Source organism: Gossypium arboreum, chromosome 5 (genome assembly GCF_025698485.1).
Source record: "Gossypium arboreum isolate Shixiya-1 chromosome 5, ASM2569848v2, whole genome shotgun sequence".
Taxonomy (NCBI): Eukaryota; Viridiplantae; Streptophyta; class Magnoliopsida; order Malvales; family Malvaceae; genus Gossypium; species Gossypium arboreum.
This window is the reverse complement of record NC_069074.1, coordinates 102914-130817: the sequence shown is the minus strand read 5'-3', so window position 1 is coordinate 130817 and position 27904 is coordinate 102914. Positions and strand designations below refer to the sequence as shown.

The window sequence follows — 27904 nt, the reverse complement described above, 5'->3', positions numbered from 1 at the left end:
CTACAATTAATAAAATAATTAATTAACTCAAAGCTAAATATCGGTCAATCAATTAGTTAGGTGATCAAAATACGAGCAGGTCTAGAAATAGTATAGTTTGCCCTAAACTAACTAATGCGTAGAACTTTGGGGGGAAGCCGTAATATTATCTTGGCGGGCGGGTTCTCGATCCTCTTTCAACTTTCCAATCGATACCATTTGCATCCTCCTGCCTCTCTGCTTCTCAAAATTGAAGCTTTGGAAAACCACGCAGGTCAGCATCTGGTGCTACCCTTCCTTTTCTTGGTTAATACCTTACTCATATTTATATATAAAAGATGTGGCGGTTTTACGGTTTCCCTTTGCTTGTTTTCCTGCTTCTGTCGCCTGGCTTTTATTTTTCCGGTAAATTGGTTTCTTTTTCGATTTAGTTATGCTTATTGTAAATTGGGTTTTTTTGAATTTATGATAGTTTTTGGGTTGTTTCATTATTCAGAATCATGCCCTTCTTAAATTTGAATTCAAAATATGTTGGAACCTGCTGTTGCAGTTTAATTATTTGCTTTGTTTCAGAAATTTGGCTCTATGTTTAGTAGTTTCAGATCTTTAATTGGAATTAGAAAGCATCCAATCTCGAATGAGGGAGAAGAAACCCGGATTCCCGGTCCACACTAATAGAGCTTCCGACTTGAAATTTGATGGTTTTTTACTTGGTTTAAGGTAAGGTTTAGAGGGATTTGATTTAGGCTGAAATAGTGCAGGAAGTGAAGAATTGGAACAAAGAATTTGTTTTCACAGTTCAATTTCCTCAGTCTTCACTTCTGGGTTCCAATGTCATGAAGGATTCGCACCTGCTTTAACCTTGTATGGTTCATTCTACCGCTTCAAATAAACGATAATTTCTCATTAACTTGTTTAAAAAATTAAGTCCTAAATAAGACTGACTTCTATTCCTAATAAAATAGATCTTTTGTTTCCCAATGCTCCTGCCAGATCGTTCTCTTATTTTGAGAGTTATTTTTATGCATAGGTGTAATGTCATTGCATTGATGTAGTTTTATTCTTCACTTTTTTCCCCTCAAATTCGTTTTTTTTTTTGGGTAATTTGACATATCGTTTTTGTTTATTGATTTTCTTTCTTTAAAATCTGGTAATGGTAAATCTTGCAGTCTTAGTCATCTCTTATTTAAAACCTTTTTTTTCTTTACTTTTTTTTTTAATGACTAATCAATCTTTTCTTTGTATATTCTTTGTCTTGGTTGCTTTCAGGAGTGACGATTTCTATGTAATTGATATTTTATTCTATTTGTTGTCTATTTGTCAGTGTAGGTTAAAAGGGGGGGGGGGAATCAAAACGTGTTATTGATTCTTTTTCATTTTATCATGACCGAAAAAGACCCAAGCCACTTCACGAGATTTTCTTCTATTCCTTAGTGTTAACCTATATTACTCGGTGTTGAGTGGGAGTATCTGATATAGGTTAGATTTTCTAAATTTTTTCCTGTATTTAGAGGATCTTTGGAGTCATAAACTCATATGTATGACAGTATGTGTGTGTCAAACAGGTGTGCTTCAAGAAAAATGTAGAGTCCAAGCAATATAGCTGTTAAGAACATATTGCTTTCCTTGTCAGCAGTGATTTTTTTTTTTTAATTCCTGCTTTTCTTTTGATTTTTTTGTGTTAAATCTCATTGATCTCATATCCAGCGAATGTCCAGTTTAATTTTTTGTTCCCTTTTTTGGACGAACTTGTTCTTTTTCAATGATCTAGAATTATATTAAAACCCCCCCTCTAAACATCTCCATTTCTTTGAAAAAGCTTTGAAAAAAACAATCTTGAAATATGTAATGGTCAAGCTAGTCTTATGATTCTTCCTTTCTTTTCTTGTATTACCCTTTGGTAACTAGTATCCCTACAGTTAATGTCAGTGGTAATGTTATTTCTTCTTCCTTTTCCCATAAATTTTTGGTATTGATCCTATCTCCAGGTCACTTTTCAAATAAAAAATGGGATAATTTCCTAGTTTTGCTTTTCCGATAATCTAGAAGTACATCTTAATGACAAATACCCTAACTAATATTTCTGTTTAAATGTATCAGGCTTTCAAGAAGCCATCCATGGATAGTCTCCAAATATACGCAAATAATAGTGATGAGGAAGACCTAAGTCACCAGCCATCTACTCCGTCTGCAGACTCTTCACCCCCACGGCTCATCCCCTCCAAATCTGCAGCACCAAAGGTTGATGACACAATGCTTGCCCTAACTGCAGCAGAAGCACGCCAAGCCCAATCAAGGCCCATTGATCCAACCCAGCATGTTGTTGCCTTCAATCCAACCTATGACCAACTCTGGGCTCCTACCTATGGCCCAGCTCATCCATATGCCAAGGATGGAATTGCCCAGGGCATGCGCAACCACAAGCTGGGATTTGTTGAGGATGCCTCCATTGACTCTTTTGTTTTTGATGAGCAATACAACACCTTCCACAAATATGGTTATGCGGCCGACCCTTCAGGAAGCAACTATATTGGTGATTTGGATGCTTTACAGAAGAATGATGCCATTTCAGTCTATAACATCCCACAAAATGAGCAAAAGAAGCGAAAAATTGAGAGGGAGAAGGATGAGGATGAGGTTGATCCAACAGAGATTGATAATCCAGCTACTGATGTGTGGTTGATGAAGAATAAAAGGAGTCCTTGGGCAGGTAAAAAAGAGGGGGTGCAAACAGAGTTGACAGAGGAGCAAAAGAAGTATGCAGAGGAGTATGCAAAGAAGAAAGAGGAGAAAGGCCATCAAGGTGAGAAAGGCGAACATGTGGTGGATAAGACTACCTTTCATGGCAAAGAGGAGAGAGACTACCAAGGAAGGTCTTGGATTGCACCTCCTAAGGATGCAAAAGCAACGAATGATCATTGTTATATACCAAAGAGATTAGTACACACTTGGAGTGGGCACACGAAAGGTGTCTCAGCTATTCGGTTCTTCCCCAAATATGGGCACTTAATTCTCTCTGCAGGGATGGATACTAAAGTGAAGATATGGGATGTGTTTAATTCAGGAAAGTGTATGAGGACATACATGGGTCATTCTAAGGCAGTAAGAGATATTTCATTTTGTAATGATGGCACTAAATTTTTGACCGCTGGATATGACAAGAACATTAAGTATTGGGATACTGAAACCGGGCAGGTTATTTCTACTTTCTCAACTGGGAAGATTCCATATGTAGTTAAGCTTAACCCTGATGAAGATAAGCAGAATATTCTTTTAGCAGGTATGAGTGATAAGAAGATTGTCCAGTGGGATATTAATACTGGACAAATTACACAAGAGTATGATCAGCATTTGGGGGCAGTGAATACCATTACATTTGTGGATAACAACCGGAGATTCGTTACATCAAGTGATGACAAATCACTTCGAGTATGGGAATTTGGAATTCCTGTTGTTATCAAGTATATTAGTGAGCCTCACATGCATTCTATGCCATCTATTTCGCTTCACCCCAACACGAATTGGCTTGCAGCTCAAAGTTTGGATAACCAAATTCTTATTTACAGTACCAGAGAAAGATTTCAGCTTAATAAGAAAAAAAGGTTTGCTGGGCACATTGTGGCCGGCTATGCTTGCCAAGTCAATTTTTCACCAGATGGACGCTTTGTTATGTCTGGAGATGGAGAGGGTAAGTGCTGGTTCTGGGACTGGAAGAGCTGCAAAGTTTTTAGGACTCTCAAGTGCCATGAGGGAGTTTGCATTGGGTGTGAGTGGCATCCTCTGGAGCAAAGTAAAGTTGCTACTTGTGGCTGGGATGGCTTGATTAAGTACTGGTGAGCAACCTCTTGTTGATGGCTGTTTTAGTTGGATAGTTTTGTTCTTGTTCTATATATTTATGTTTGCAGCTTCCTCCTCTTTATTTTTTTTTTCCTTTCCTTTTTGGGAAATAGGATCATTCTTTTAAATATCATGAACCAGTTAGAAAATTTTCTACTGAAGAAACTCTTTATCAGGATTAGTCAATAAAATCTAGACACATTATGAGGCGCATATCACGTTGAATTATTGTAGTGCAAATAATCAATTACAGTCCTGAACTGTGTAGATCCCATGAAGATATTATGTTGAACCTATTCTCTTAAGTGGTGCACCCCTATGTATTTCTGTCTTTAGATTAGATCATTGCAGGGGGAAATGCTTCCAAATTATGAGCCACATAGTTCTTAGTTACACCAACATATTTACATGATACCTTTGTACGATATTGCATACTGCAAAGCAACTCCTCTTTGATAGGAAGAAGACACTAGTCTCTTGCTAATCTCTGCCCTTCCTAGACCAATAGCTTCTGCCAAGAGAGACTTGCTGCCATTATTTATACTAGTCATGCTTTAAGAAACAACACAGCAGCTCCTGCATATCTATTCTACTACTCAAACAGCCCCATCAACCGTTATCCACCTAGAAAATTCCTTGGCTTGTTGGCAAAAGGGAGCTAAGGTCGCCCCTTCCTTATTTGCTAATCCCATCACAAATGATCTTATAATAAGTCCATGTGATGAATAGGACAAAGTGGTTCTAAATTTGGTTGATCATATAATCCATCTGTCTCTACATTTTTTTTTAGCAAGAAGATCATTGATCACTAAGGGTCACACTAGCATTTCTAAATCCTTAGTATGAATGGTTAAAGTAGGGGCAGGGGGGACGGGGAAGAGTTTTGAAGCAGGACCTTCATTTCAGAGGAGATGTAGATACTAGATAACCATTAAGGCAATTCCTCAGAATGAAGGAAAGAAGTGATGTAGATTGGGTAGAGTTAAGGCAACGCCTCAGCCACTTCGTAATTGCCAGAGTAGAGCAGATGGAAGCAGGAGAAGTGACATGGAAAGAGACTGGGGAATGTTATCCAAATCTTATTTGTTTGCATAGCTACCTATGTTATAGTAGTTGCATTTAATTGTTCACATCGGCGTTAGTTGCATTTAATTATAGTAGTCTATTCCATTTAGAACTCGATAAATGGCACTAAGATGTAGCCTAACTTGTGCTACTTGTTTTGCAGGGACTAATTTTGTTTAGCAGCATTCATATGGTGGAGGCAGCCAAGTCATGAAGTTTAGAAATGGGTATCTCAAGGGTTGAAGTTTGTTTGTAGAACATTATGTACACTTACTAGCCTGCCAACTTTTTTTTTTCCTATAAAAAAAACCCTTATCTGTGCAACAATAGGTGCATTAAGTCATAAAAAGTAATGAAACCATAATACTCTAATCACTATTTTGAATGTAGGGGGGAAGTTGCATATAAAAGATGTGTGTTGAAGTGATGGATGCATGCATTTTTCCCAAATGTGGACCAGAGGATGTGGAAATGCATGAGCCTTGGGAGGGAAAGGCCACCGACCAATGTCCACGTCCCAATATATATTTATATGATATTAGAATAGTCGTACGTCGTAATACATGTATTTTGGTCTAATTTAATTTATAGTCAAAAGTGGTACTATTTGCATTCGTTCGTTCTTACCCCTAATCACAATTCTTGTGTTTTTTGCTAAAGTAGTTCGTACTTTGAAAATTCGGTCTACGACTAATTTTTATAAAGTATTGTTATAAATCTGTATTTTTAAATCAATTCAAACTGAAAAATCAAGCTTGAAATTGATGTCCAGGACTAAATTTTAAAATTTTTTTTTGGGCATACTAGGACTAAGCGTACGAATTCGCGTAATTAGGACGAGCATTACCTTTAAAGTCAAAGCAATAATTCTATCCATTTATCTTTCATTTATATGTATCTAAATGAAATGAATTCATCAAAATAACCGATATAAAATTTCTTATATATAACTTCAAATTAATTTTTTTATATATAAAAGTTTTTTATTATAATATTTTATCACAAATATAAAATAACTTTCAAAAGTGAAATTTTGGCAAATAAAAAAAAGTATTTTAGGCAGAATGATTGAATGACTAAAAATAAAAATAGAAAACTATTATAAGAAGTTCTGGGAAACATCAAGGTCAATAGGAATAGGGATGTGAGACACGAGGGGAGCGCAGAGTGAGGTGAAGTTAAAACAATGTAGGAAGGAGCAATGGAAATGGAAATTACGGCTGATGCTTCTTCGTACGCGTCCGCAGCTTAATGGATTGGACCCACAAAAGAAACGTTAAACATGCCACCCCCATACATTCCTATAAATGTCTTAAGGTCGTTTCTTCTTCTTCTTCTACTCTAAACTCTTCAACTCAAACTAAACAAATCTCTTCCGTCAAGTATATACATGCTCTGGATGGAGAATATGGAGAATGTTAGTGAGGAGTACAACCAAAATATCTGGGAGCCAAACTATGTGTTTGAAAACGAAGAATATAGGTAGGTAGGTAATGTTGATGTTCAGTTGAATTTGGTTTTGGTTTATTAATCCTTACTTAGCAATTAGTATGTGTCGAATTGAAATGAAGCAGTTGGGCAATGGATGAATTGTATGATAATGATTGTTCAAGTTCTCCGGATGGAGCACCTGCTTCTGCCTCTCTCTCCAACTCTAGCAACATCCTTTCTGAGCGAAACCGAAGAAAGAAGCTTAACCAACGCCTCTTTGCTCTCAGAGCTCTTGTTCCTAATATTACCAAGGTCATCCTCCTCCTCCTCTCTGCTCTTCCTGTTTCATCATTTTTTAATTACAAATATTGGGTTGATTGAAACTGGGCAGATGGACAAGGCTTCCATCATCAAAGATGCCATTGACTACATCCAGCAACTCCAAGAACAGGAGGCAACACTCCAGGCCGATATTATGGAGTTGGAGAATAACAACAATAATAATCCAAAGAACCACGACCTACCAATGCTTCTAACATCCAAGAACACCAACGTTTTCGATTCCCCTATCCAACTTCTTCAAGTATACCTAACCCCTCTCTCTCACTTTCATAGATTGGATCTACCACTAGTATTCATTTCTTCTTCTAAAATGTTGCAGCTCAACGTGACACCCATGGGAGACAACACACTACTGGTCAGCATTACATGCACGAAAAGGGCAGACACCATGCTTAAACTCTGTCAACTTTTTGAATCATTGAACCTCAAGATTATTACAGCCAACCTCACTGTTGTCTCTGCCAATCTCTTTAACACGCTGTTTATTCGGGTATCATATATATCCTTCTCCTTTAATATTCTTTGTTTTCTCCTAGGTTAATTAATTTAGACAATGATAAATGCATGCAGGCTAATGAAAAGGAGAAAGAAGAGTTAAAAATGCAGATCCAAACTGCCATTGCAGCATTTAATGGTCCACAAACTCCTCCTATCACCATCTAATCAAAACAACATCTCCTCCCTCTTGGCTATCTGCTTTTATGTATTGTTTTCAGCTTCTGCTGGCACACGCCTTCACATCGATCCACTATGTTTTGAGTTTTTAATTATTTAATTTCAAGAAACTTTATTTTCTTTTTTATCATTTTGGTTGGTTGACTTTGGAATGGTTTCAATATGAAAAAGCCGAAAGAAATAAGAACAAGTATAGACGCAACTTCTGATCTTTGAAGGTTATCGAAAAATAATTTATATTCGGTAAATAAATTTATTAATAATACCACCAACTCAATTAAAAGAAAAAACATTAAATTTTTTTTCTAAAGAGTAATAAATATAAATATAATTTTATTTTTAATATAAAATGTTTAAATAACCTTAAAATAAGTTGAGTAATTTCGAATTTGAAGAAAATAAATGCTTTGCCTAAAATAAAAATATCAATTTTCTTTCCCTCGCACATAGAAATGGGACGGAATCAAAATTTTAACCTTTTTAATGAAATGGGACGGAATCCGTTGGATTACTGGTCCGGTTAAAACAGCGAGTGAGGTAATCTAGTTTTTAATAGATGCTGTTAAGCTTAAATGGAAAAAAAATAATCACCAATTAGAATTGGAGTAAAAGCAAATGATTTATTGGAAGTTTCCATGGGCAGAGGTAAGACGATATTTATGAGCGACATTTTTAGCTTTCTAGCGATCGATCGGAAAAAGTAATCTTTCCAACGGAACACCTCTTGGCTGTAAATTTTACCATGGAAATTGCAAACGCCACGGAGAACGGTTCGGCCCAGACTCAGCCTCCCACCACCACCGCCCAAAACCCTTCAGAAGCAGCTCCCCTTAATCCTGCAATAGAGAAGTGGGCCGGATGGCCAGGCCACTGCGTGTTTCGGCTGATTGTGCCAGTTTTGAAAGTGGGGAGCATAATTGGCCGCAAAGGGGAGCTCATTAAGAAGATGTGCGAGGAAACCCGCGCTCGCATCCGCGTCCTTGATGGCGCTCTTGGCACTGCTGATCGCATTGTAACGCTCTTCTTCCCTCCTTTTTGTCTTTGGAATCAAATTTGCAAAAGATTTCACCACCGTCGATTTTTGGTTCTGAGCGAAGCAAAGTTAAAAATTTTTAGTTTTTAATGGTATCAAAGCAGTTACTTTTTCGTTTTGCCATTGAAGAAGCTAAAAGCAAGCAGTAATATGTAACAACTTCATAAAACCATAATGTCTTAGGCCAACTCTCTATACCTAAGGTTGTGTGGCAAAACAATTGGAGTCTTATCTAGGGAGTAATTTTGGATTTCACCTTGTGACACTTCTTTAAATTATTGGCTTTCCTTGTAGGTGCTAGTATCTGGGAAGGAAGAACCAGAGGCACTTCTTTCCCCTGCGATGGATGCTGCTCTAAGAGTTTTCAAACGCATCTCTGGGTTACCTGATAACGAAAGGGATGCTAAAGCAGCTGGAGCTGCATTTTGTTCAATCCGTTTGCTGGTAGCATATGCACAAGCAATTAATTTAATTGGAAAACAGGGCTCTGTAATCAAGTCATTACAAGAGAGCACAGGTGCATCTGTGAGGGTGTTGCCAGCAGGTTTGTTTTGGACGCTTGAAAACATCATTTTAATGCATAAGACTTCTTTGGGTTCGCTTTCTTGCTTGGTTAAGCTTTTAGGTGATAGGACTTTGAATAGATAGAATAAAATGGAATTGATCGGTGTAATTTGAATGCTCTTATCTTATTTTGTGCAACATTATTCATGTAGGTTTAGACATGAAATGTACCTCAAATTAATAAAGTCCTGGCTAAATTCTGCATGGTTTAGTGGATTACATGGTAAATGGTTGAAATTCCAAGCTTCATTGTTTGCAATTTTATGTATGCACATATGAGCATGTATGTACATTCTTCATTTACCTATGTCTAGGGGAATTCATGTGCTTTGGTTGTGTATTTGTGTCGGGTAGAGGGCTTTGTTGGAAGGGGCTATTGTGTCCCTTGTGAATTTTAATGAAGATTTAGAGAACTTAAGGGGGGCTCATTTTCTGATTGCATGTCTTCTTGTACCGTCTTGCCTCGGCGGAGTTAGGGTTGTCCCTTTCAATTACAAAAGAAGGTTAAGTAATTATTAATTTTGAAGTCCATTTCCTTTCTTTCAAGTCATCTTCTAAGTCGTGCCTTATTACTGAAAGGATTTCAGTTGCCTGGACAACTTCCACCATCTCTTTTTGGTTGGTGCTTCTTGAATCCTGTCAATTTGAGATTCTTACCTTGATGGTGCACATGGTTTTGTAGATATGCTTAGCTGAAAACCCATTTTGCCAAAACTAGGATAAGATATTGCTACCTTCCTGCATGATGTTAGTAATACTCTAAATGACTGGCTTATGCTAAACATTATCAGATTGAGGAATCAGCATGTCTCCATGTTAGGCTGCAAAGCCCAAAGTTCAGACTGTTGGTGTGGCTGTTTGCTTTACTTTTTTGATTCTTTGGTACCTTTCATATTTTACTATTTAACTCAAATCAAAATGTGATGTCTGGTTCTGGAGGAGTCCAAACTCCCCATCTATTAATAAAAAATGTTCAGCAGGAACAGAAAGGGGATTTTGTCAGGACTCACTTTATGAAGTTGTTTAAGATGTTGCAAACTGTTAAGAATGAATCTGAGGTTGCATAAGGTTCCCTATGAACTTATCACATACAATTATAGCCAACTGATGCAGGCGGAAGTGAGGAACATTTTCTAGTGCTTTGAAATTTAAAAGAGCTCTTCACCTAGGAGGAGCAAATAACATTGATTCAAAATACAAATTATCATATTTTTGTGTCTACTTGGTTCTGTCGCTCTTGCATTTTGGGGGCATGTATTTAACACATTGACAAACATGGTATCGTGCCCATATTGGCAACTAAGGGGGTTGGTGGTTAGACTGTGACTACCTACATTGTCGATATGTCTGTTGTAGAGTCATGGTCATGTAAAAGTGGTCAGAAGAAGAGTAAGAAGAAAAGGATCAAAGTGAAAAGGAAAAATGGGTGATTTAATGCAGGCATGTGTTAGACATAATAGGTTACCCTTTTGATCGGGTTATAAATTATTAATTGACTTGGTTATTTTCTTTAATTAATAATGGGGATTTGTTGGTAGCCCTTTGCCTTGGTCTAAGACATAAGCTTTAGAGTAGCAATTTGGGCTATTAACAAGAAATATTGTTTTTTGAGCTGCATGCAAGCAACTTGACCATGAGCCTGTTGTTGTATTCTATGTTGGAAAGCTAACCGTTAAATTTGAACTTTTACTCTTCATCTCTTTGATGAATTTGTGATGCTTTTGAAGTAATATTATAAAAATAAGATAGATTTATATTTCGTCCTCCAATTATTTAGACCACCTTAGTACTGTAAATTGTACAGTGAGTCCAAGCATTTGTATCTTAATTTTGGTTCAAGAAGTGCCCATAAATAATAGGCTTTCAGGTTGTGAAAATTTTAGAATGACATGGTATTGTCATGATAGCAGATGAATTGCCATCTTATGCGGCAGCATATGAGAGGATTGTGGAGTTGCAGGGAGAAGCCCTGAAGGTTCTTAAAGCTCTTGAAGAAGTGGTGGGGCACCTGAGAAAATTTTTGGTTGATCACAGTGTTCTTCCTCTTTTTGAAAAAATGGTAAGTTTGATTTCTGTCAAACTGTTGTTATGTGCACTGCAATTGTTTCTTCTAAGTGGCATTGTCTTCCTTTGCGGAACAATGCAATCATCTCTCAGGATCTTCAAGCAGAGACTCGGGCTGAAAAGTCGTCTCTGCTTACGGCTTCTCAAAGTGGAATTGGTATCGATCTTCCTGTTACAGCAAGAGGGGATTCTTTGTTCCTTGAACATGAAACACAGTTGGAGTCACGAATTCCATCTTCTGGAATTTCTTTCTATACACAGGATCCCACGCTTTCGGCAATATATTCTTCTTCTGGACTTGTTCGATCTGTTGTTCCTATTGTCACACAGGTATGTTTCTGTGTGCATAATTCCTGTTTGCAAAGGGTCAAAGGTGAAATTAGAGATTTTGAGGTCAAACAAGGGAGCGAAAGAGAGTAAGTGGAGATCAGATGGAAAATTAGAGGCCAGATGAAATTGGACAGAACAGGAATAGGGTAATTAAGAGATAGAGAAACGGAAAGAACAAGGAGAGAGAACCAAGTTTAATACTCCAAACTCTCGGTAATTCTTAGCCTAAACCTGGTTGAAAGATAATCCATTGAAGTATCTATAGGCACAAGCCAGAAAATCTGAATAACATAAACTTAAATGTCAAATAAATCTATAAGCAGTAATAAATAACCCCAAGGTGATTCTCCATTATGTTAGATGTTATGTTAATAGAAAAAGATGAGAGCAATATTACTTTGAGCTTCTTTTTGGTTTCATTCATACCCTACTTGGTCTGAAGGCAATGCGATTTGAGTTGCAGGCTTGAATGTAGAAAATTTTCTCTGTTATGCATGTTCATCATTATGTACTTTCAGGGTTATCTACACCTAGAGTTTAGTGTCTTCATTCGATCTATATGTACACATATTGCCTTATGTATTATCAGTTCGCTTGATGCATACTTGGTATCAGATTGCTCAAACAATGCAAATACCATTTTCTTATGCCGAGGACATCATTGGGATAGGAGGAGCTAATATTGCACATATTCGCTGCACTAGTGGAGCTGTCATAACTGTGCAAGAGAGTAGGGGCATGTCTGATGAAATAACTGTGGAAATTAAAGGTACCTCAACACAGGTTCAGTTGGCTCAACAACTGATTCAGGTACGAGGCTTTTGAGATTGACTTATTTGTTAGTTTAGACCCAACAAAATTGAATTCTTTGGCCCGCTATGAGGTCTCTTTTCTTTTGGTAGTTCTCTTTAACGGGTGTATGCATTAGTGAGGTACATGTGAGGGGTGATTAAAGTTTTTGGTTCATGCAGGATTTTATGAGCAATCACAAAGATCCGGTAACTAGCGGCGACTATGGAGACTCAAGTTATAGGTCCTCGTACTCTCAGATGGGGAGCACATCTTCACTATCAACGCAACCCTATGGCGGATATGGGGGATCTTCTTCAAATGTAGGTGGCTACCCTACTTTTAGGCTTTAAGGTCTTATTCTATCTGAGTGATTTCGGGATTGAGCTTGAGATAGAGAATGGTAGGCATAGGAGTGCAGGATTAGTCAGTTTGTGAGTGTTAGAATAGAATTTTTGTTGGGGGAGTATTATAAGTAAAATTACTAGAGTTATCACATATTCGTGCTTTCTTCTTCATTCGAAGTAACGTTGATACCATATGGGAGAAAGATTGAAGAAATAGAGTTTCAATTCAAGCAGTTTGAGGCTGCGTAGAAGATGATTGGTATAAACCAGTGGACACATGTTTCTTAGTATTAAGATTTTTAGCTGAAATAATTATATACCACTCACTCAGTTAATCATTAATTAGTTTTTTCTTAACATATTTGACGAGTTACCATAAGCAACGCATGGATGAAATTTAATATAAATATTATTTTTAGGGGAGAAATTTTATCCATTTTTGAAACCAACTAAATACATTTATCCAAAATTATTTTTGCATGGACCAGATTTCCTAGACAACTATCATGATATTTCCAGATGCAGTTCCTTGGTATCTCAACAAGTTCAAATACCACCGCCTACAAAATCTATCATCAAACTTGTCTTCTCTGTCTGCGCCCCAATTCTCAAATTTGCAACCTTTTTCTTCTTTACATAAATATAATATTTCAGAATTTTAACATGTCGTTTTAAAACCTAATTTTGATTAAAATAAATAGAACCGACTTGATTTAAGAATTAAGGTACTATAAAGAAATGTTTTTTTTTCTAAAAAATTATAAGGGAATTGCTAGAGTGCTATAAAATGAAAATTTTAATTTTTTTAACATGGAAAAGTAGAAAATTAAAAAAAAAAACTTAAAACCGGACAGTGATTATCCAAAACTAAAGGCTATTCTTTGTCCAGGATGACTATAATTCACCAAGCCCTGCTTTCTACTTTGCCCATCCAATAAGACAAAACTTTCAAAAATAAGATGTGAATCTATCTTTTTATGCAATATAAAATTAATAATTAATTTTTTATACAAATAATGAGGTTCAAAAGCAAGCTCGCTTTTTTGGAATTTAAATGGATAACACGAAGACACTTGTTGTTGAAGCAATAAATAAAGAAGTAAAAATGATGTATGTAAAATATCTTGGAATGAAGGAAACACCTCTGACCCTCATCAACTCAAAATATCCTATACCCATTTCTTTTAAGAAAAAAAGGATGACACTTTCTAGAGTCCCACCCATTCTATTACTTTGGGAGGATAATAAAAAAAAATTACTTTTCATCCTTCATATCTTTCATTTTTATGTTTTACTCTTCTACCCTACCTTTCTATTAAATTTTGTTATTTATATATAGTATTTTCTAAAGAAGTGTACTTATCACCTCTTTCTATTAGGATCCAATACCACATACACTTGGAGATTTGAAAAAGAGGAGTGGGTGGCAGATTAGGAAATTTGAAAAAGGGAATATCATAGAAAGAAAGAAAGAAAGAAAGGGGCAGAATTGCAAAGGTGTCAAATTTACATAATAGTTTGGTTGATATAAATAATCACAACGTTTGCTTAGCATCTGCCACACAAAAGACGGCAAAAGGCACCAAAAAGCCTCTATCAATGATTGATTACTTCTTACATATACCATATCTGTATATGAAAGATGTCCAAAATCCTACCTCCTTACCTCGAGACACGTGAAAACGATTAAAGGGCATGCCACCTCAGCCCTAGAAAATCTAGAGTACCCAATCAGAGGATGCCAGTGCCATCTCAGCAGATAAGACCCTTTTTAAAGAATTTTGGACAACGTATGGGGTAGCATGCCACTTCCACCTTACCCTGCCCATCTTTACCATTACATTACTCAATTGCCCTTTTCAATTTCATTCTTCTTTAAATCTATGCAACGCATCAACAAATCCAACCCAACCCTCATGTTTTCAAATTGATTAGTTTTTAATAAATTTTTGTATTAAGAGTTAAGTTATATTTTATATTATCTATTCAAAAATAGATATATTAATCCTTATATCTTCAATTATCAAATATTTCTATTTATTTATATCGTTAAAAGTTAATTCTTAGTAAATAAATTTTAAAATAAATAGAAATAAATATATTTATTTCTATTTATTTTTAAATTTTAAAATAAAAACATAAAATTTTTAGTAAATAAAATATTTTCTTTTTAATTTAACTTACATAAATTAATTTACTCGGAAAACGAGGGTAATTTTCTGGTGGAATAGATTTAAGAAAGTAGTAAAAGTAGTGTTTTGGGGTGAAGAGGTCAGAATGGTAAAAGAGCAATATGAAATAATTGAACAGTGAAAGTAAAAGGAGAGAGAGAGAGAGAGAGAGAGACAGAGAGAAGGGGGGAGTGGTCCAGCAAGTGGGGGTGTGTGTCTTTTCCGTTGTTCCGATGTGATGTCATGTGAGATAGGATGATTCTCATATCTCATAATCATCTAATCAATTTGATTAATTTGTGAATTTTGAAGGGGTAAACATAGAAGAGAAGAGTGGCCTGCCTGCCGCTGCCAGCCTGCGTATATCACTGACACCATTCAATTCAACTCCCCCCAAACGGATCTTTCTCTCTCTTTTATCTCTTCCTTTTTTCCACCTCGTGACCTACTTACTCTACTCTGCACTCCCTTCTTGTGCTACCCAAAATCCCTTCTTCTTTTTATATATATTTAAATATCTCTTCTGTTCAGCTCAAATTTTAGTATTTTCACAGACATACCTTCCCTTTGTCTATTGACACTTTTCATTCCTTTTTTCTCCATAAAGCTAGGGTGCCTCTGCAAATCTGGGTTTTTGTGAATTTCATTTTTTTTGGTTGGTCAAAACCAATAGTATATATTTTTAAACTAGGTAAGCTACTATATAGGCTTGTTGCTAAAAGAATTCTTTTGTTTAGTTTTAGGGTTGCCGTACCTGTTGGGTTCTTTTATATATATATATATGGGTTTCTTCTTTGTAATTGCAGTCTTTGTTATCAAATTTACAACACAAAAGCCAAAGAATTGTTTTAATTAATTATGTATATATATATATTGTTAGTAGGAGAGACTCTACCATTTTATTTCTTAAAATTGGTTTTGGCATTTTCCTGGGCTTCTATAATAATACTCCAACCAACCAGCAGGGTTTAGGGTTTTAATTTGAACTTGTTTTCCAAATGAGGAAACAGTTTGGGGGTCTGAAAGAAAGGTTACAGTTTGGGCTACTTTTTCTTTTCTTTATCTGATTTGCTAATACTAGAATTATGTTGCAGGTATGAAAGTAGAGTGAAAGTTGAGAAATCTCACTGGCGAGAGATGAGTTCGTCGTGTTTAGGCAGGACGTATGCTTTAGACCTTGAAATAATAAAATCACCACCCACATCAACCTCCTCCTCTTCTTCAACTCTCTCCGATGCCATCAATTCCCCACTCGCCATCTCCACCCGCAAACCCCGTTCCCCTCGTAAACGCCCCAACCAAACCTACTCTGAAGCTGCCGCCCTCCTTTCCACTGCCTACCCTTATATCTTCCCCGCCAAAACCTTCGCTAAACCCCCAAAATTCACCCTCCCTCCTCCTTCCTCTTTCTTCCCTGATTCTTCTTCTCAATTATTATTGTTCCCTTTCCGCCATCTCCACCACTCTGGTTTCTTGCTCCACCATCAATCACCCATTCGGGAAAAGCCCAGTTCCCTCATTGACTCCAAAGCCGACACCACCTCCTGGGCCTCCCAAACTAGTAGTGGAGAAGTCAGTTCCCATGGAGGAGGAGATTCCATGGAAACTGACTACTTTAACACTGAATTCCAAGATGATTTCGATGCAGAATCCATTATTCTGGATGAAGAAACTGAGCAAGGTATTGATAGCATTATGGGGAACCTGAGTGTCAACCAGGACACATGGGATGCTGAATCAAACGGCAGATGTCGGTTTACCCATTTAGGTTCATGGTATACCAATCCCATCCCCATGGCCATGGGATTAAGGAAAGGAATAGGAGCATTGAGACATGTTGACCAAGGGAATTGCTGGAATTTCTCAACCGTAGATGTGCTTCAAATCTCACCCAAAACCAGCCCCACAATAACCACCACCAGTAGAGCCGACAAAAAGAAAAGGAAAAACAAGGCGGAAAAACCAATTGCGGCGGCGGAAACTCCAAATCCGAAGCCTAACGACACTGGGTTGAAACTGAAATTAAAATTGAATTACGAGAATGTGGTGAATGCCTGGTCTGACGGTGCCTCTCCTTTCTCTGAGGAACCTCCTGCAGATGATGATGTCTATGTATGTTCTCTTCTCTTCTTCTCTCCCTACAGGAATCACTGAAATTTTAATCAACTAAAATGTAAATTAATTATAATTAATTAAAAATAAATAAATTTTCTATTATTATTTAAAAATTTGAATTTAATTTAAAAGTAATAATAAAAAAGAAGCCCCCACTTTTTTCAGCCTCCTCCACAGCTTTATTGTTTAAAAAGGTTTTGGATTTTATGTTATTTTAAAAATATAAAAATACCTTCCCATCCTTGCTTTATTATTATTATGATAATGGAATGATACGTTTGAGATTATTATATTATATATGAATGGGGCAGGCCAGGCTGGCGCAGGTGGAATTATTGAGTGAGGGGGAGGCGGAGGCGGAGGCCGAAGGCGGAGGGAGGAAAGCAAGCGTGCTTCGCTACAAACAGAAGCGGCATACGCGCCTCCTCTCTACCAAAATCAGGTATCAAGTCCGAAAAGTCAACGCTGATCGACGCCCCAGAATCAAGGTTCCTTTCTCACTTCCCTTTCTTATATATAAATTGGATGGAATTGATGGTTTGTTGATGATAATAGTAATAATGTTGCAGGGACGATTTGTAAGAAGGCCAAGTTCTTCTACCGTGAGTGAAGAAAGGTGAGAACATTGGACAGCCAAGCAAAATAAAGAGAGAGAGAAAAAGATTACACACATTCAAAGTCGAAAGAAGAGGAATATAAAGCCAACGAGGTTTTTTTTTTTTTTGTTCTTTGAAATGGTTACTATTATTACCATTTTGTGTTTCTCTTCGTTTTTTAGTAGTTCTATCACTTTTTTTCATCATATTATTGTTATTTTGTTCCAACGGAAAAAAAGCAAGGTTTTGTTTCAATTCAATTGTAGCAAATAAAAAATATGATAACTGTCAATTTTGCTATTTTAATATTCTTGTTAATTTCAGACGTGTGCAATTAAAGATAATTAATTAAATGGTAATATTTTTCATCAATTGTACTTATTTTTAATTAGATAATAATAAATTTATCCCTCATCATTTACACATTTTATTATTAGTTTACTGTTTCACATTACAACTCTAATACTTATATCATTGATTATGAAGGCAGTCGATTCATCCAAACATTTTCTAACTCTCCTATGGTAGCGTTAATTTGATAATCTTTTTGAATCAATATAAATTGATTAATTTTGTTGACTTTTTTAAAATCAAAACCATTGAGAGTTAAATATATTAATATATCGATTAAAATGATATTGGAAGACAAACATAGATTGAAATCTCTTTCTAAATCTTACCGTTGTAAATTATTGAAACACCCTAAATATGAATTTTGGTACAGAAGCATCAATGAAGATCACTTAATTGTGCTGATAATATGAGGGCAAATTGAACAGATTTTTTTTCATAACTGTTTGTTTGCCCTAATTAGTTGAATTATCGCATACATCAAAGCAACATATATGATATTGGAGAGGGGTTCTTTGAATGCTGTCAAACTAACTCAACAATGAAGACTAGCATCTTCATTCATCAACTGTCACTACTTTTTTTTCTTTCTTTCTTGTGGTCAGCAACAACTATTCATGAGCTTTAAGTAATAATACAAGGGTAATTCACTCAATCACCCACTACCGAGCTATTTGGCAAATAACAACTATATTATATCATATACCAATTGTCATTAGGAAACAAAATCCTGCAACAGTACCCGGAGTTAATTTTTGCATACACTCAAACCACCTTCTCCTTTAGCTCGGCAATCGGAATATAAATAACCGATTCTTCATGTACCCGCCGCCGCCTTTTATTCAACTTCCTTGCTTTCCTACTTTCTAGTCCTAATAATGTTTGCTTCATGTTCTCAAGCCTAACCTTAGCCCTACAAAGTCTTTCCATCTCCAACTCAAATGCTTCTAACCCACCACCCCCTCCAATAATCTTCACCCTCTTCTCCTTCCCCCCCTTCTTTTTCACATTTAAAAGCTTCTTCAATATAACATCGTCACTCAACTCCTTACTCACCTGAATGGAAAAATGTTTAAAAAATGTCAGAATGGAACATGCAACTTCAAGTACGCATGAATATGCCCATTTAGCATTTTTCATGCCTACCACTCCATTAAGCCATTACATGCTTAAAATTCAAACGCACTCGAATAAGAATTCTTATTCTAATGACCATTAAAATTATTTTTTTCTTCTTCAGCTTGCTTCTAATTCTTTAATCACTACGATAAAACATGTGAAGAGAACAAAAGAGAAGGGGAAAGGGAGTCTAAGTTACAACCAAATCTTAGCCAAATTACCTTGTCGCTGTTTGTATGTGAAACAATTGAGAGTCCATTATGTGGACTTCTATCTACAGTGGTGCATACTGACTTTGAGTTTGGACTCTTTCTCAATTTTGCTTTCAATCTCTTTGGTGTCCGTACCAAAGTTGCTTCTGACATATCTTCCAATGCCATGATTTCAGTATCCTTCCTCTTTGGAGCTTCCACTTCAGGCTCCTTGGAGACTCTAGGAGAAGAGCTCTGAAGATGATCTGCTCTCTCTACCTGATCCACACAAAAACAGTGAGAAAAGCTTTGACCTGCCAGAAAAAAAAAACTTGGCCAAAAATTACCAACTAAAATTCTTCTAGCTTTCACCAGTTCCAAAATAAATGCTATTGCATGGTAAAGGTGGGAAACTCATACCTTCTAAGAGAAAGCAATTAATATCATCTAAGAAACCAGCCAAAGTTTGAGCGGAACCAAAGACTCGTGAATGTATTTTTCTTTTGAGAAATCTAAAGGTTTACCATAAATCAAAAACTTGCTACATTTGAAAGAAGAACATACCTTTCTGCTTTTTAGTGCCAAGTAGCGGGCATTCTTGAACCATTTATTTACCTGGACCATGAAACTCATCAATAAGAACCGGAAGGCGTGAGGATCAAACACTTAACAACTTATAAAAGGCAACGTCTGGGAAGGATATAACATTATTCCTCTAATTCTCTATTGCTATTTTGAACCACTATCAAATCCACGTGCCATAATGACCATTGCTTTATTTTGGTGATAACAGTGATACTAGCTCACATAGGTTAAATGCTAGTAGATATCATAGATATAGAATATTACCATCTATTATACTGACATCAAGGTACACTCCAGTCAGTATCTCAGAAAGAATGCTTTCAGTAGGATGAATTAAGAATCATCGTGAAGCAATTGAAATGGTTAGTCACTCTGGTTTCCCAAGAAATATTTGTAAATATGGGCACCAAAATGCATTATCAATTTGTAGCCATCTGTCTTTGAAATTTCAATATTTTTGCAAAACTCAGTTGCTACCTTTTCAGGCTCAAGGCCTAATTCCTTTGAAAGGTTCTCCCTGACGACTCTAGATGGAAGTTCATTCTCAGCAAATACCTCTCGGAGTTTCTGTAAGGACATAGAAAATAAGGAGAGCAGCAAATAAGCATGATAAAAAATTTATTTACAGAGAGTTCAGAAAACAGCTTGGTGAATGAGACAAGTAGTCTCCAATGATATACTTCTATTGGAGAATTCAAGCGATTCCTACCTCTACTGCAGTGGGAGGAATTCTGAAAAATGGTCGCCTGCTCTTCAGGTCTGAAGGTAGCTGTCTTTTCACTTCTGTGGTTTCAATGTTAAGAAATTTTGTCTCACTTTCATACAAAGTCATAAGTGTGCTGGCAGCATCTGACTCTTTTTCTCTATGCTTTCTTTTACCAGGACCCCAATCTTCATCTTCACTGACTTGCTCATATGGAGGGGCATCCTTTCCAAACATTTCCTGCCCAGAAAGGAGAAACACACATTATGGAAAAATGGTCAAGCACTCTGCAAAAACATGCAAACCTCTGCGTTATTGCTTACCCTTATAAAAATATTAGCAGTTAAAAGTGTCGTTTCTTAAGCAATACTATGATGGCAAACTATGAGCAAGTGTTCAGCAATTGTCTAACATTTGCTGATGTAACATACAGCCATACATTGTAAATTCTAGGTACAAAGCAATGACATATCACAAAAGCTTTCTTCTCTCAAAACATTAGTAACAAGTTCAACTCCTATCCTTCACCCTAACCAATTCTAGAACTCCAAAAAGTGTCTTCCTTTTTCTTCTATTTCAATGTTACTAGCCCCTACCCATTTCTTTCCTTATCACTTAAAGATCAACTTGTTTTCCTTACTTCAAAGTTAATAATAAGCAACAAAAATTCTTCAAATACTCACATCATATAGCTTCCTGTAATCAACTGCTCTTCGCCTCCTACGGCCACTAAGAATTTCCCCATCACTGGTTTCATAAGAATCTCCGCCACTGTCAAATGGATGGTTTTCATGCCTTCCGAATCCAGAAAGATCTTCACTATCCACAGACCAACTTAAACTGGTTGAATTGTCTGTTTCATCCGATTCATCACCATCAGTGGCTGTTCCACTGATCCTGCAGCTGTTCTCCCTCCTCTCCGGATCATAATCATCATCTTCAGAATCGTCTGAAGGCCATTCATCCCCTGGATTTAGTGATGCATTCGCATCATCAGGGAAAGCAGCTTCATCTTTGAAAATATCCTAATCCATGAAGAACAGATTGTTGTTAATTTGATTGATAGAGCAATTAAATCCAATTCAAGTATAAAGGGCATCGGAAGGGAGGAACACTTGTTAAGATTGTGCTAATAACCTGCCAATGGCTGTCAACAGAGAAATGGGTGCCAATATGTGCATTCATTGCTTCTATAATTTCCATCTTACATTCACAAAATTTGCAAAACCAGCCCTGATCTCCCGGGGGTACTGTCCATTGATAATTGAACCCATCTTAATGTGACGCTATCTAATTCAGAACAACTTTATTTACACAACTGGAACTTACTATGTTCAGTGTCCAGTGGAGGATCCAGGCACTTTTGGTGGAAGGCCCGGTTGCATGTTCCATCACAAAGTACTATATCATTATCTGGAAAAGCCTCACGTAACTTGCACTTTGCACAAAATATCTAAAGGAAATGATAACAGAAGATGAGAAAAATTATATATAAATCATGCAAATCATCACTTATACTTAGATATAAACAACAATGGAAATTTACATGTTCATGGTAAACAGAGCCATCTGGAGCAATAACAGAGCCTTCAATGCTCCCTACTGAACTAAGTGAATCCAACTGGCGAATTGCCTCGCGTATCCCAAGTTTGCACTTCAAGATTTGTTTCTTGGCTCTCTGCAGTTCCTTTTCTGGCTTAATCTTTTCTCGACTGTGATAAAACAAGATACTAGAAGTAAATGGATAATAGGCAAAAAGAAAAAAAGAGCCAGATCCAACAATACGTAAATGAATATTTGTATAACTAGTAGTACTCTAATAATTAATTTCTGTTGAATGTTTGAACATGGTTAAGCTCAATTGATAGCCTGTCTTCCCTAATTGCTATATAGGATTACTATGAGGGAAGTGTTAAGTTATGTTTTATCTTGCAGTAGTTTGATTAGGCTTTTGTTGTTTACTTCAAAGATAGCCTGCAAGAAAGAAAAGCTCCATACCTTTGACCCTTCCAGCCTTCCCCAGAGTAAGCATCAATAAGATTCTGTTCCAGCTTCATCTTAATCAGAAGGTACCTAGTTCTCCTCTGCAATCGAGATGCTTCATCTAACTCCACCTTATCCTTTTGCCCCTTCTTAGTCTTCTTGGTTAGTTTTTTAATTCTAACATCTGCATTATCCTTTTTGCCATTCTCCTCCAAACTAGCACATATAGCATTTTTACCTTGAAGCTTCGACAAACCCAGCTTCTTAGAAGACCCTTTCTTGTTTGCTTTGTGCAGGTTTGTCTTACAACCGACTTTTCTGGCGGAAGAGACATCATTTCCCGTCCCCTTGGTAACAGAAGCAGTAACTTTCCTCTTCAACAAGGTCGAACTAACTTTCTTAACATGATGTTTGGGCTTACGTACTCTGCCATGGGAAATTTTGCATCGGTTTTTAAATTTTTTTAGCGTTGCAATTAGCTTAGACCCAGCTTCTCTCTTAGAAGAAGAGGATTTGGCAGATCCGTGATCCGTTAATTTCTTTCCAGTACCACGCATACCGATCTATACAGTACAAAAACTGAAAACATTTAGGGTAATGCTAGTAAGTAAGGGTTTCCCTATATAAACACCTAGAAATTTAGAATTGGATACAATAGGCATCCCCAAGATTTGTTAACTAAAGGAAGCAACCCAAAAGTAGTCAAGATCATATCACCTTTGTACTTGACATTTGTTTAACTAACTATCAAAGAGACCTAACCAATCTACTCCAATAAATTGTTCCATCTCATAATTAATATTTCTTATTTACGAATGACAAGAAGAAAAAGAGGAAAGGAAACTGTCGATGGGAAACAAATTAAGAAAAAGCAAGCATGATCGTAAAAAACAACCCATTGACAACTGACCTGCTCAAAGATGCTGAAACTGTTTCTTGGTCGGCATATAAAAGCAAACAAAGGGCTTAAAATGGAATTGATTGATTTGGATACCAATAAAAGGAAATAACAGAGTTTGGCATCCGGTATTAACGATGACAAGGAATTGAAGAAATTGGATTCTTCCCCAAACCGCCGCCTCTCTCTTTATAGATATGTTGGAGGAAGAGGACTCTACTCTTCTTCTCTCCTTTTTCCCAGGTTTTCTAACTTTTGATTGCTACATTCACTTGCATCTTTCTTCCCTTTTATATATAGTCTATGTCTGTTAATACTCACTTCTATTAATTCTACTCATCAACTTTTCCTTTTTAATATATACACTTGAAATCCTATTCCAAACCATAAATTTAAAACATAAATATCCAATTAAAATTACATTCAATAAATAATAAAAATTAATCTTGACTAAATACCTACTTAAATGTTAATTCAATCAAATACATAATTATTTATTTATTTTTATTTTTTAAAATCTCATTTATATAATTTTAATTACCATTAAATAGTGTAAATTTTTAAATTATAAATGTGAACTTTAAAGCAAAGAAAAAAAATATTCATTAGATATATAATATAAATATATATCAACAAAATTTTTAATAATTTTCTACACTTTGTATATTATTACAACACATGGAAATATAATTTCATTATATTATTTTATTTTTCTTTTAACTTTAAATTGTTTTGATAATTAAGATAAAATGAAAGTTAATAAATTGATATAATTTTAAAACTTTAAATAAATAAAATATTAAATGTTTTAAATTATTTCATTCTTATATTTTGATTAAATAATAATTTATTATTAAAAATTTTAAAATTTTCAAAGTAAATAATAATAATTATTTCTATTTTCTTTTCCTTCTTATTATTAAGTTATATTTTAAATATTTTGTAAGAAAACTAGTTATTGAATATAACAAAATCAAAAAACATAAGAATAGAACATTATTTATTTAAGGGTAGTAATGTATTTGTTAGGCTTATTACTTATTTCTTCTCATACAATATAATATTCATTCTATTCAACCAATCAAATTACATATATATATATATATATATATTTTATTTCTATCAAATCAAATCTTATTTAATTACTATTTTATTTTATTCCAAAGAATCAAACCTATTATAAATAGTAAAAAGTACAAACAAAGAACAAAAGACTAAGATATCCAAATTAGTTATTTCTCCTTATTCCGCTCAACAATAATTTTGTTTTTAACAAAAGAATAAATATATAGAACCAAAACATGGCTTGATCTTTTTTTCTTTTTTTCCTGGGAAGGATTGTAGAATAGCTTCGAAATGTTTTTTTCTTTTTCTATTTCTTTATAAAAGAAATAAGAAGAAGAAAATACGGAAATGGGATCATTTAAGAGTTTCAGACAAGCTTACGGGGCTCTCAAAGATTCAACCACCGTTGGTCTTGCAAAGGTCAATAGTGATTTCAAGGTATATTGGGGTTTATTTCATTTTTATTTTTATTTTTTATCTTACAAATATTAATTATGAAATATTGGATTGAAGGATTTAGACATTGCGATTGTAAAAGCTACTAATCACGTTGAGTGTCCTCCGAAAGAACGACATGTTCGAAGTACGTTTCCATTGCATTTATTAATCAAAACATTTTAAATTTATGGTAGTATTATATCATTCTCATCTGCGTATATGGCAGAAATATTGGCAGCCACAGCTGTTGCACGACCACGAGCAGATATAGCTTATTGCATTCATGCCCTAGCAAAGAGATTATCTAAGACACGAAATTGGATTGTAACAATTTCTTCTTCTTTTTTCAAAAAAAATTCTTATATTATTATTGGAAGAACTATAACTTAATAATTATATTGATTTAGGTTGCTATAAAGGTTTTAATAGTTATTCATAGATCATTAAGGGAAGGTGATCCTACATTTAGAGAAGAGCTTATGAACTACTCACATAGAGGACGTATTCTTCAAATATCAAACTTTAAAGATGATTCAAGCCCTCTTGGTATGCATTTTATTTAATCTTTGATAAAAAAAAAAAATACTTCATAATCCAATATAAATAAAAACAAGTGTGGTTGATATGCAGCATGGGATTGCTCAGCATGGGTTAGGACATATGCACTTTTCTTAGAGGAGAGGCTTGAATGCTTTAGAGTATTGAAATTTGTTATTGAAACGGAACGGTTGCCAAAAACATCATCGCCAGCTGGCGCAAGCAAGGTTTTTTCTGTTTTAAACCTTATAGTGGAAGTGAAGTTAGCATGAATGAGACCATAATTTGAAATCATATGGTTTAATCCTTGCAGTCACGTAGCACTAGCAGAACAATACTTTCAGCTAGTGATGAACTAATAGAGCAATTGCCTGTATTACAACAACTTCTTTATCGTCTTATAGGTTGTCAGGTATGTACAATTAAATTTCAGTTTTTACAATTTTGACGTCAAAATGAATCTATTTTGAATACCGCAGCCTGAAGGAGCAGCTTATAGCAATTACCTCGTTCAATATGCCTTAGCTTTGGTACGCACTACGTATTTATCCATTCTCTTATTTTTCTATTTAAACCTAGTATTTTAGATTACTTATTTGCATTGATGTTTGATTCAGATACTAAAAGAGAGTTTCAAAATTTATTGTGGTATCAATGATGGAATTATCAACCTTGTAGATATGGTATGTTGTCTCTTCTACATTTAAATCAAAAATCATTTATGATCATTGAAATTTCCTTTTTCTTTTGTTTACAGTTCTTTGATATGTCAAAACATGATGCCGTCAAAGCTCTTAATATATACAAAAGAGCTGGTCAACAGGTGGATTTAATAGTAATTTTATCATCAATGTTCAGTAAAATTGTAAATTAATTTTATTTTTTTTATACAGGCAGAAAGTCTTGCTGAGTTTTATGAATACTGCAAAGGATTAGATCTTGCTAGGAACTTCCAGTTTCCAACATTAAGACAGGTTCTTTTCCTTTATGAAATTTATAATTTCAAATCAACAACTCTCTTAATTAGTACTTAATTGCTTGGGGCAGCCACCACCATCATTTCTTGCAACTATGGAAGAATATATAAAAGAAGCTCCCCAAACAAGTTCCGTCCAAAACAGGCTGGTGAGTGACAACCTTGAAATATTATTATGTATTATGTATTATAATAAAATTTGTGTTGTTAAAGGAATATGAACAGAGAGTGGAGTCACCTCCACCAGCAGATGGAGTTGAAGAAAAACAAGTAGAGGAGGAGAATAATAAACCATTGCAAGAACCAGCAGCAACAGCAGCAGAAGAGACACAAGCAAAGGAGGAAGTGAAGGAACCTCAACCACTTGTGTCACTTGATAGTACAGATGATTTGTTGGTATGGTTTTTAAATTAAATTTTTCAACACCACAATACCTTATTCATCAAATTTTATTATACTAGCTAATCATTGGTCCTTCAGGGTCTAAATGAAATAAACCCAAGAGCTTTAGAATTAGAGGAAAGCAATGCATTGGCTCTTGCAATTGTTCCATCAGGTAGGGTACCATGTTATGTTTTATTTCAATAATTAATTTCTAACTGCCTCCCCACAAAACAAACAAGTTGATGCTAATCCCTTTTAACCAAGGTAATGAATCAACAACAAATCGTGGGTTAAATGAAATCAGTGGCACGGGATGGGAACTAGCACTTGTTACAGCACCTAGCAATCATACATCTCCGCCGGTAGAAAGCAAATTGGTTAGTTCCCTCTACACACAACTTGTATGTTAAATAGACTTTCACCCCTTATAAGTTTGAAAATTGGACAGGGGGGAGGATTTGACAAGTTATTACTAGATAGTTTGTATGAAGATGATGCTGCTAGAAGGCAGTTGCAACTAAAAAATGCAGGATATGGATATGGAAGTATGGATGTTCAACAAAACCCTTTCCACCAGTATCAACACAATGACCCATTCATAATGTCCAATGACATTGCACCCCCAACAAATGTACAAATGGCCTTACTTGCTCAACAACAGCAAATGATGATGATGGTGCCTTATCAATACCCTCAACAACAGAACATGCCCCTTCTAACCCATTTGGAGATCCATTTTTAGTCTCCCACCACCTTCTACATCCCAACCAGGAAACCATACCCTACTTTAAATGCTTTTTTTTTAATGTAATTTACTTGTATATTTGTTCTTTTTTCTTTTCTTTTTGAAAAAATGTATATTTTGTACTTGTAACTCTTTGATGTAGAAAATGTGTAAATTATTTGTTTGTTACAATATTAAATTTATGTTATGTTTTATACTTTCAACTACTATTTACACACTTTAAAAGTTTTATATTAACTCCATCGTTTATTATTATGGAGTAAGGTGAAAGGTACCAAATTCAAATTTCAAAACTTCTAATAATAGTTAAATTCTAGACCTGTTATCAATATTCCATCCTTATTCATGATCTTTCAAAATTATATTCACCCTTTTATAACATTTCTCTATTTTAGTTCTATTATCCATACTTGAAATGCAATTTACTTTATCATTCATTCTACTTAAAATTTTTTTGCCTGATATTAAATCAGCATATTACAAAATATTTTTAGAAAATTATTATAAAAATATTTATGTCTTTCAATTATTGGTTCCGCATCAAAGGCGGGTAGGTGATTAATCTTGTAGGATCCCCTCGTCAATCAGGAC

The 27904-nt window shown here is 35.3% G+C and overlaps 6 protein-coding genes across 15 annotated transcripts; 5 read left to right on the top strand and 1 right to left on the bottom strand.

Moving 5' to 3' along the window:
- Positions 1-30: 30 nt before the first annotated feature.
- Positions 31-5642, top strand: LOC108453204 (uncharacterized). Of its 6 annotated transcripts, none has more exons than XM_053028151.1 (4): positions 31-253; positions 741-843; positions 2080-3812; positions 5045-5540. In XM_053028151.1, exons 3-4 carry the CDS (start codon positions 2098-2100, stop codon positions 5049-5051), a joined length of 1722 nt encoding a protein of 573 aa, XP_052884111.1. In that variant the 5' UTR covers positions 31-253; positions 741-843; positions 2080-2097; the 3' UTR covers positions 5052-5540. The 6 variants fall into 6 exon arrangements, 5 of the variants coding, with proteins under 5 accessions (XP_052884111.1, XP_017606664.1, XP_052884110.1 ...); XM_017751175.2 differs by lacking the exon at positions 741-843 and adding an exon at positions 553-699; XM_053028150.1 differs by having other exon boundaries at positions 553-843.
- Positions 5643-6001: 359 nt separating this feature from the next.
- LOC108452610 (transcription factor bHLH35-like) lies at positions 6002-7439 on the top strand. 3 transcript variants are annotated; one of them, XM_017750410.2, is made up of 5 exons: positions 6002-6363; positions 6456-6624; positions 6704-6895; positions 6974-7144; positions 7225-7439. In XM_017750410.2, exons 1-5 carry the CDS (start codon positions 6272-6274, stop codon positions 7315-7317), a joined length of 717 nt encoding a protein of 238 aa, XP_017605899.1. In that variant the 5' UTR covers positions 6002-6271; the 3' UTR covers positions 7318-7439. The 3 variants fall into 3 exon arrangements, with proteins under 3 accessions (XP_017605899.1, XP_017605898.1, XP_052884112.1); XM_017750409.2 differs by having other exon boundaries at positions 6188-6363; positions 6453-6624; XM_053028152.1 differs by having other exon boundaries at positions 6188-6367.
- A 271-nt stretch (positions 7440-7710) lies between these two features.
- Positions 7711-12798, top strand: LOC108449918 (RNA-binding KH domain-containing protein PEPPER-like). Its single transcript, XM_017747299.2, has 6 exons — positions 7711-8341; positions 8657-8906; positions 10837-10985; positions 11084-11320; positions 11936-12130; positions 12292-12798. Exons 1-6 carry the CDS (start codon positions 8072-8074, stop codon positions 12460-12462), a joined length of 1272 nt encoding a protein of 423 aa, XP_017602788.1. The 5' UTR covers positions 7711-8071; the 3' UTR covers positions 12463-12798.
- A 2063-nt stretch (positions 12799-14861) lies between these two features.
- On the top strand, positions 14862-17644 carry LOC108453140 (protein CHLOROPLAST IMPORT APPARATUS 2-like). 2 transcript variants are annotated; one of them, XM_017751079.2, is made up of 4 exons: positions 14862-15318; positions 15722-16739; positions 17054-17230; positions 17312-17644. In XM_017751079.2, the coding sequence occupies exons 2-4, from the start codon at positions 15765-15767 to the stop codon at positions 17360-17362; spliced, it is 1203 nt and encodes a 400-aa protein (XP_017606568.1). In that variant the 5' UTR covers positions 14862-15318; positions 15722-15764; the 3' UTR covers positions 17363-17644. The 2 variants fall into 2 exon arrangements, with proteins under 2 accessions (XP_017606568.1, XP_052884109.1); XM_053028149.1 differs by having other exon boundaries at positions 14877-14987.
- Positions 17645-18362: 718 nt separating this feature from the next.
- Positions 18363-23523, bottom strand: LOC108453139 (pathogenesis-related homeodomain protein). Of its 2 annotated transcripts, none has more exons than XM_017751078.2 (11): positions 23181-23523; positions 22286-22849; positions 21834-21999; positions 21617-21740; positions 21425-21537; positions 20971-21312; positions 20294-20527; positions 20062-20151; positions 19564-19614; positions 19030-19278; positions 18363-18745 (listed from the first exon to the last, which is right to left on the bottom strand). In XM_017751078.2, exons 2-11 carry the CDS (start codon positions 22825-22827, stop codon positions 18455-18457), a joined length of 2202 nt encoding a protein of 733 aa, XP_017606567.1. In that variant the 5' UTR covers positions 22828-22849; positions 23181-23523; the 3' UTR covers positions 18363-18454. The 2 variants fall into 2 exon arrangements, with proteins under 2 accessions (XP_017606567.1, XP_017606566.1); XM_017751077.2 differs by having other exon boundaries at positions 22286-22833.
- Positions 23524-24412: 889 nt separating this feature from the next.
- Positions 24413-27504, top strand: LOC108450853 (putative clathrin assembly protein At5g57200). The gene is made up of 15 exons (XM_017748623.2): positions 24413-24671; positions 24747-24816; positions 24898-24995; positions 25079-25217; positions 25302-25435; positions 25522-25620; positions 25688-25738; positions 25826-25891; positions 25966-26031; positions 26102-26182; positions 26256-26333; positions 26398-26580; positions 26665-26740; positions 26833-26945; positions 27017-27504. Exons 1-15 carry the CDS (start codon positions 24582-24584, stop codon positions 27308-27310), a joined length of 1638 nt encoding a protein of 545 aa, XP_017604112.2. The 5' UTR covers positions 24413-24581; the 3' UTR covers positions 27311-27504.
- Positions 27505-27904: the final 400 nt, after the last annotated feature.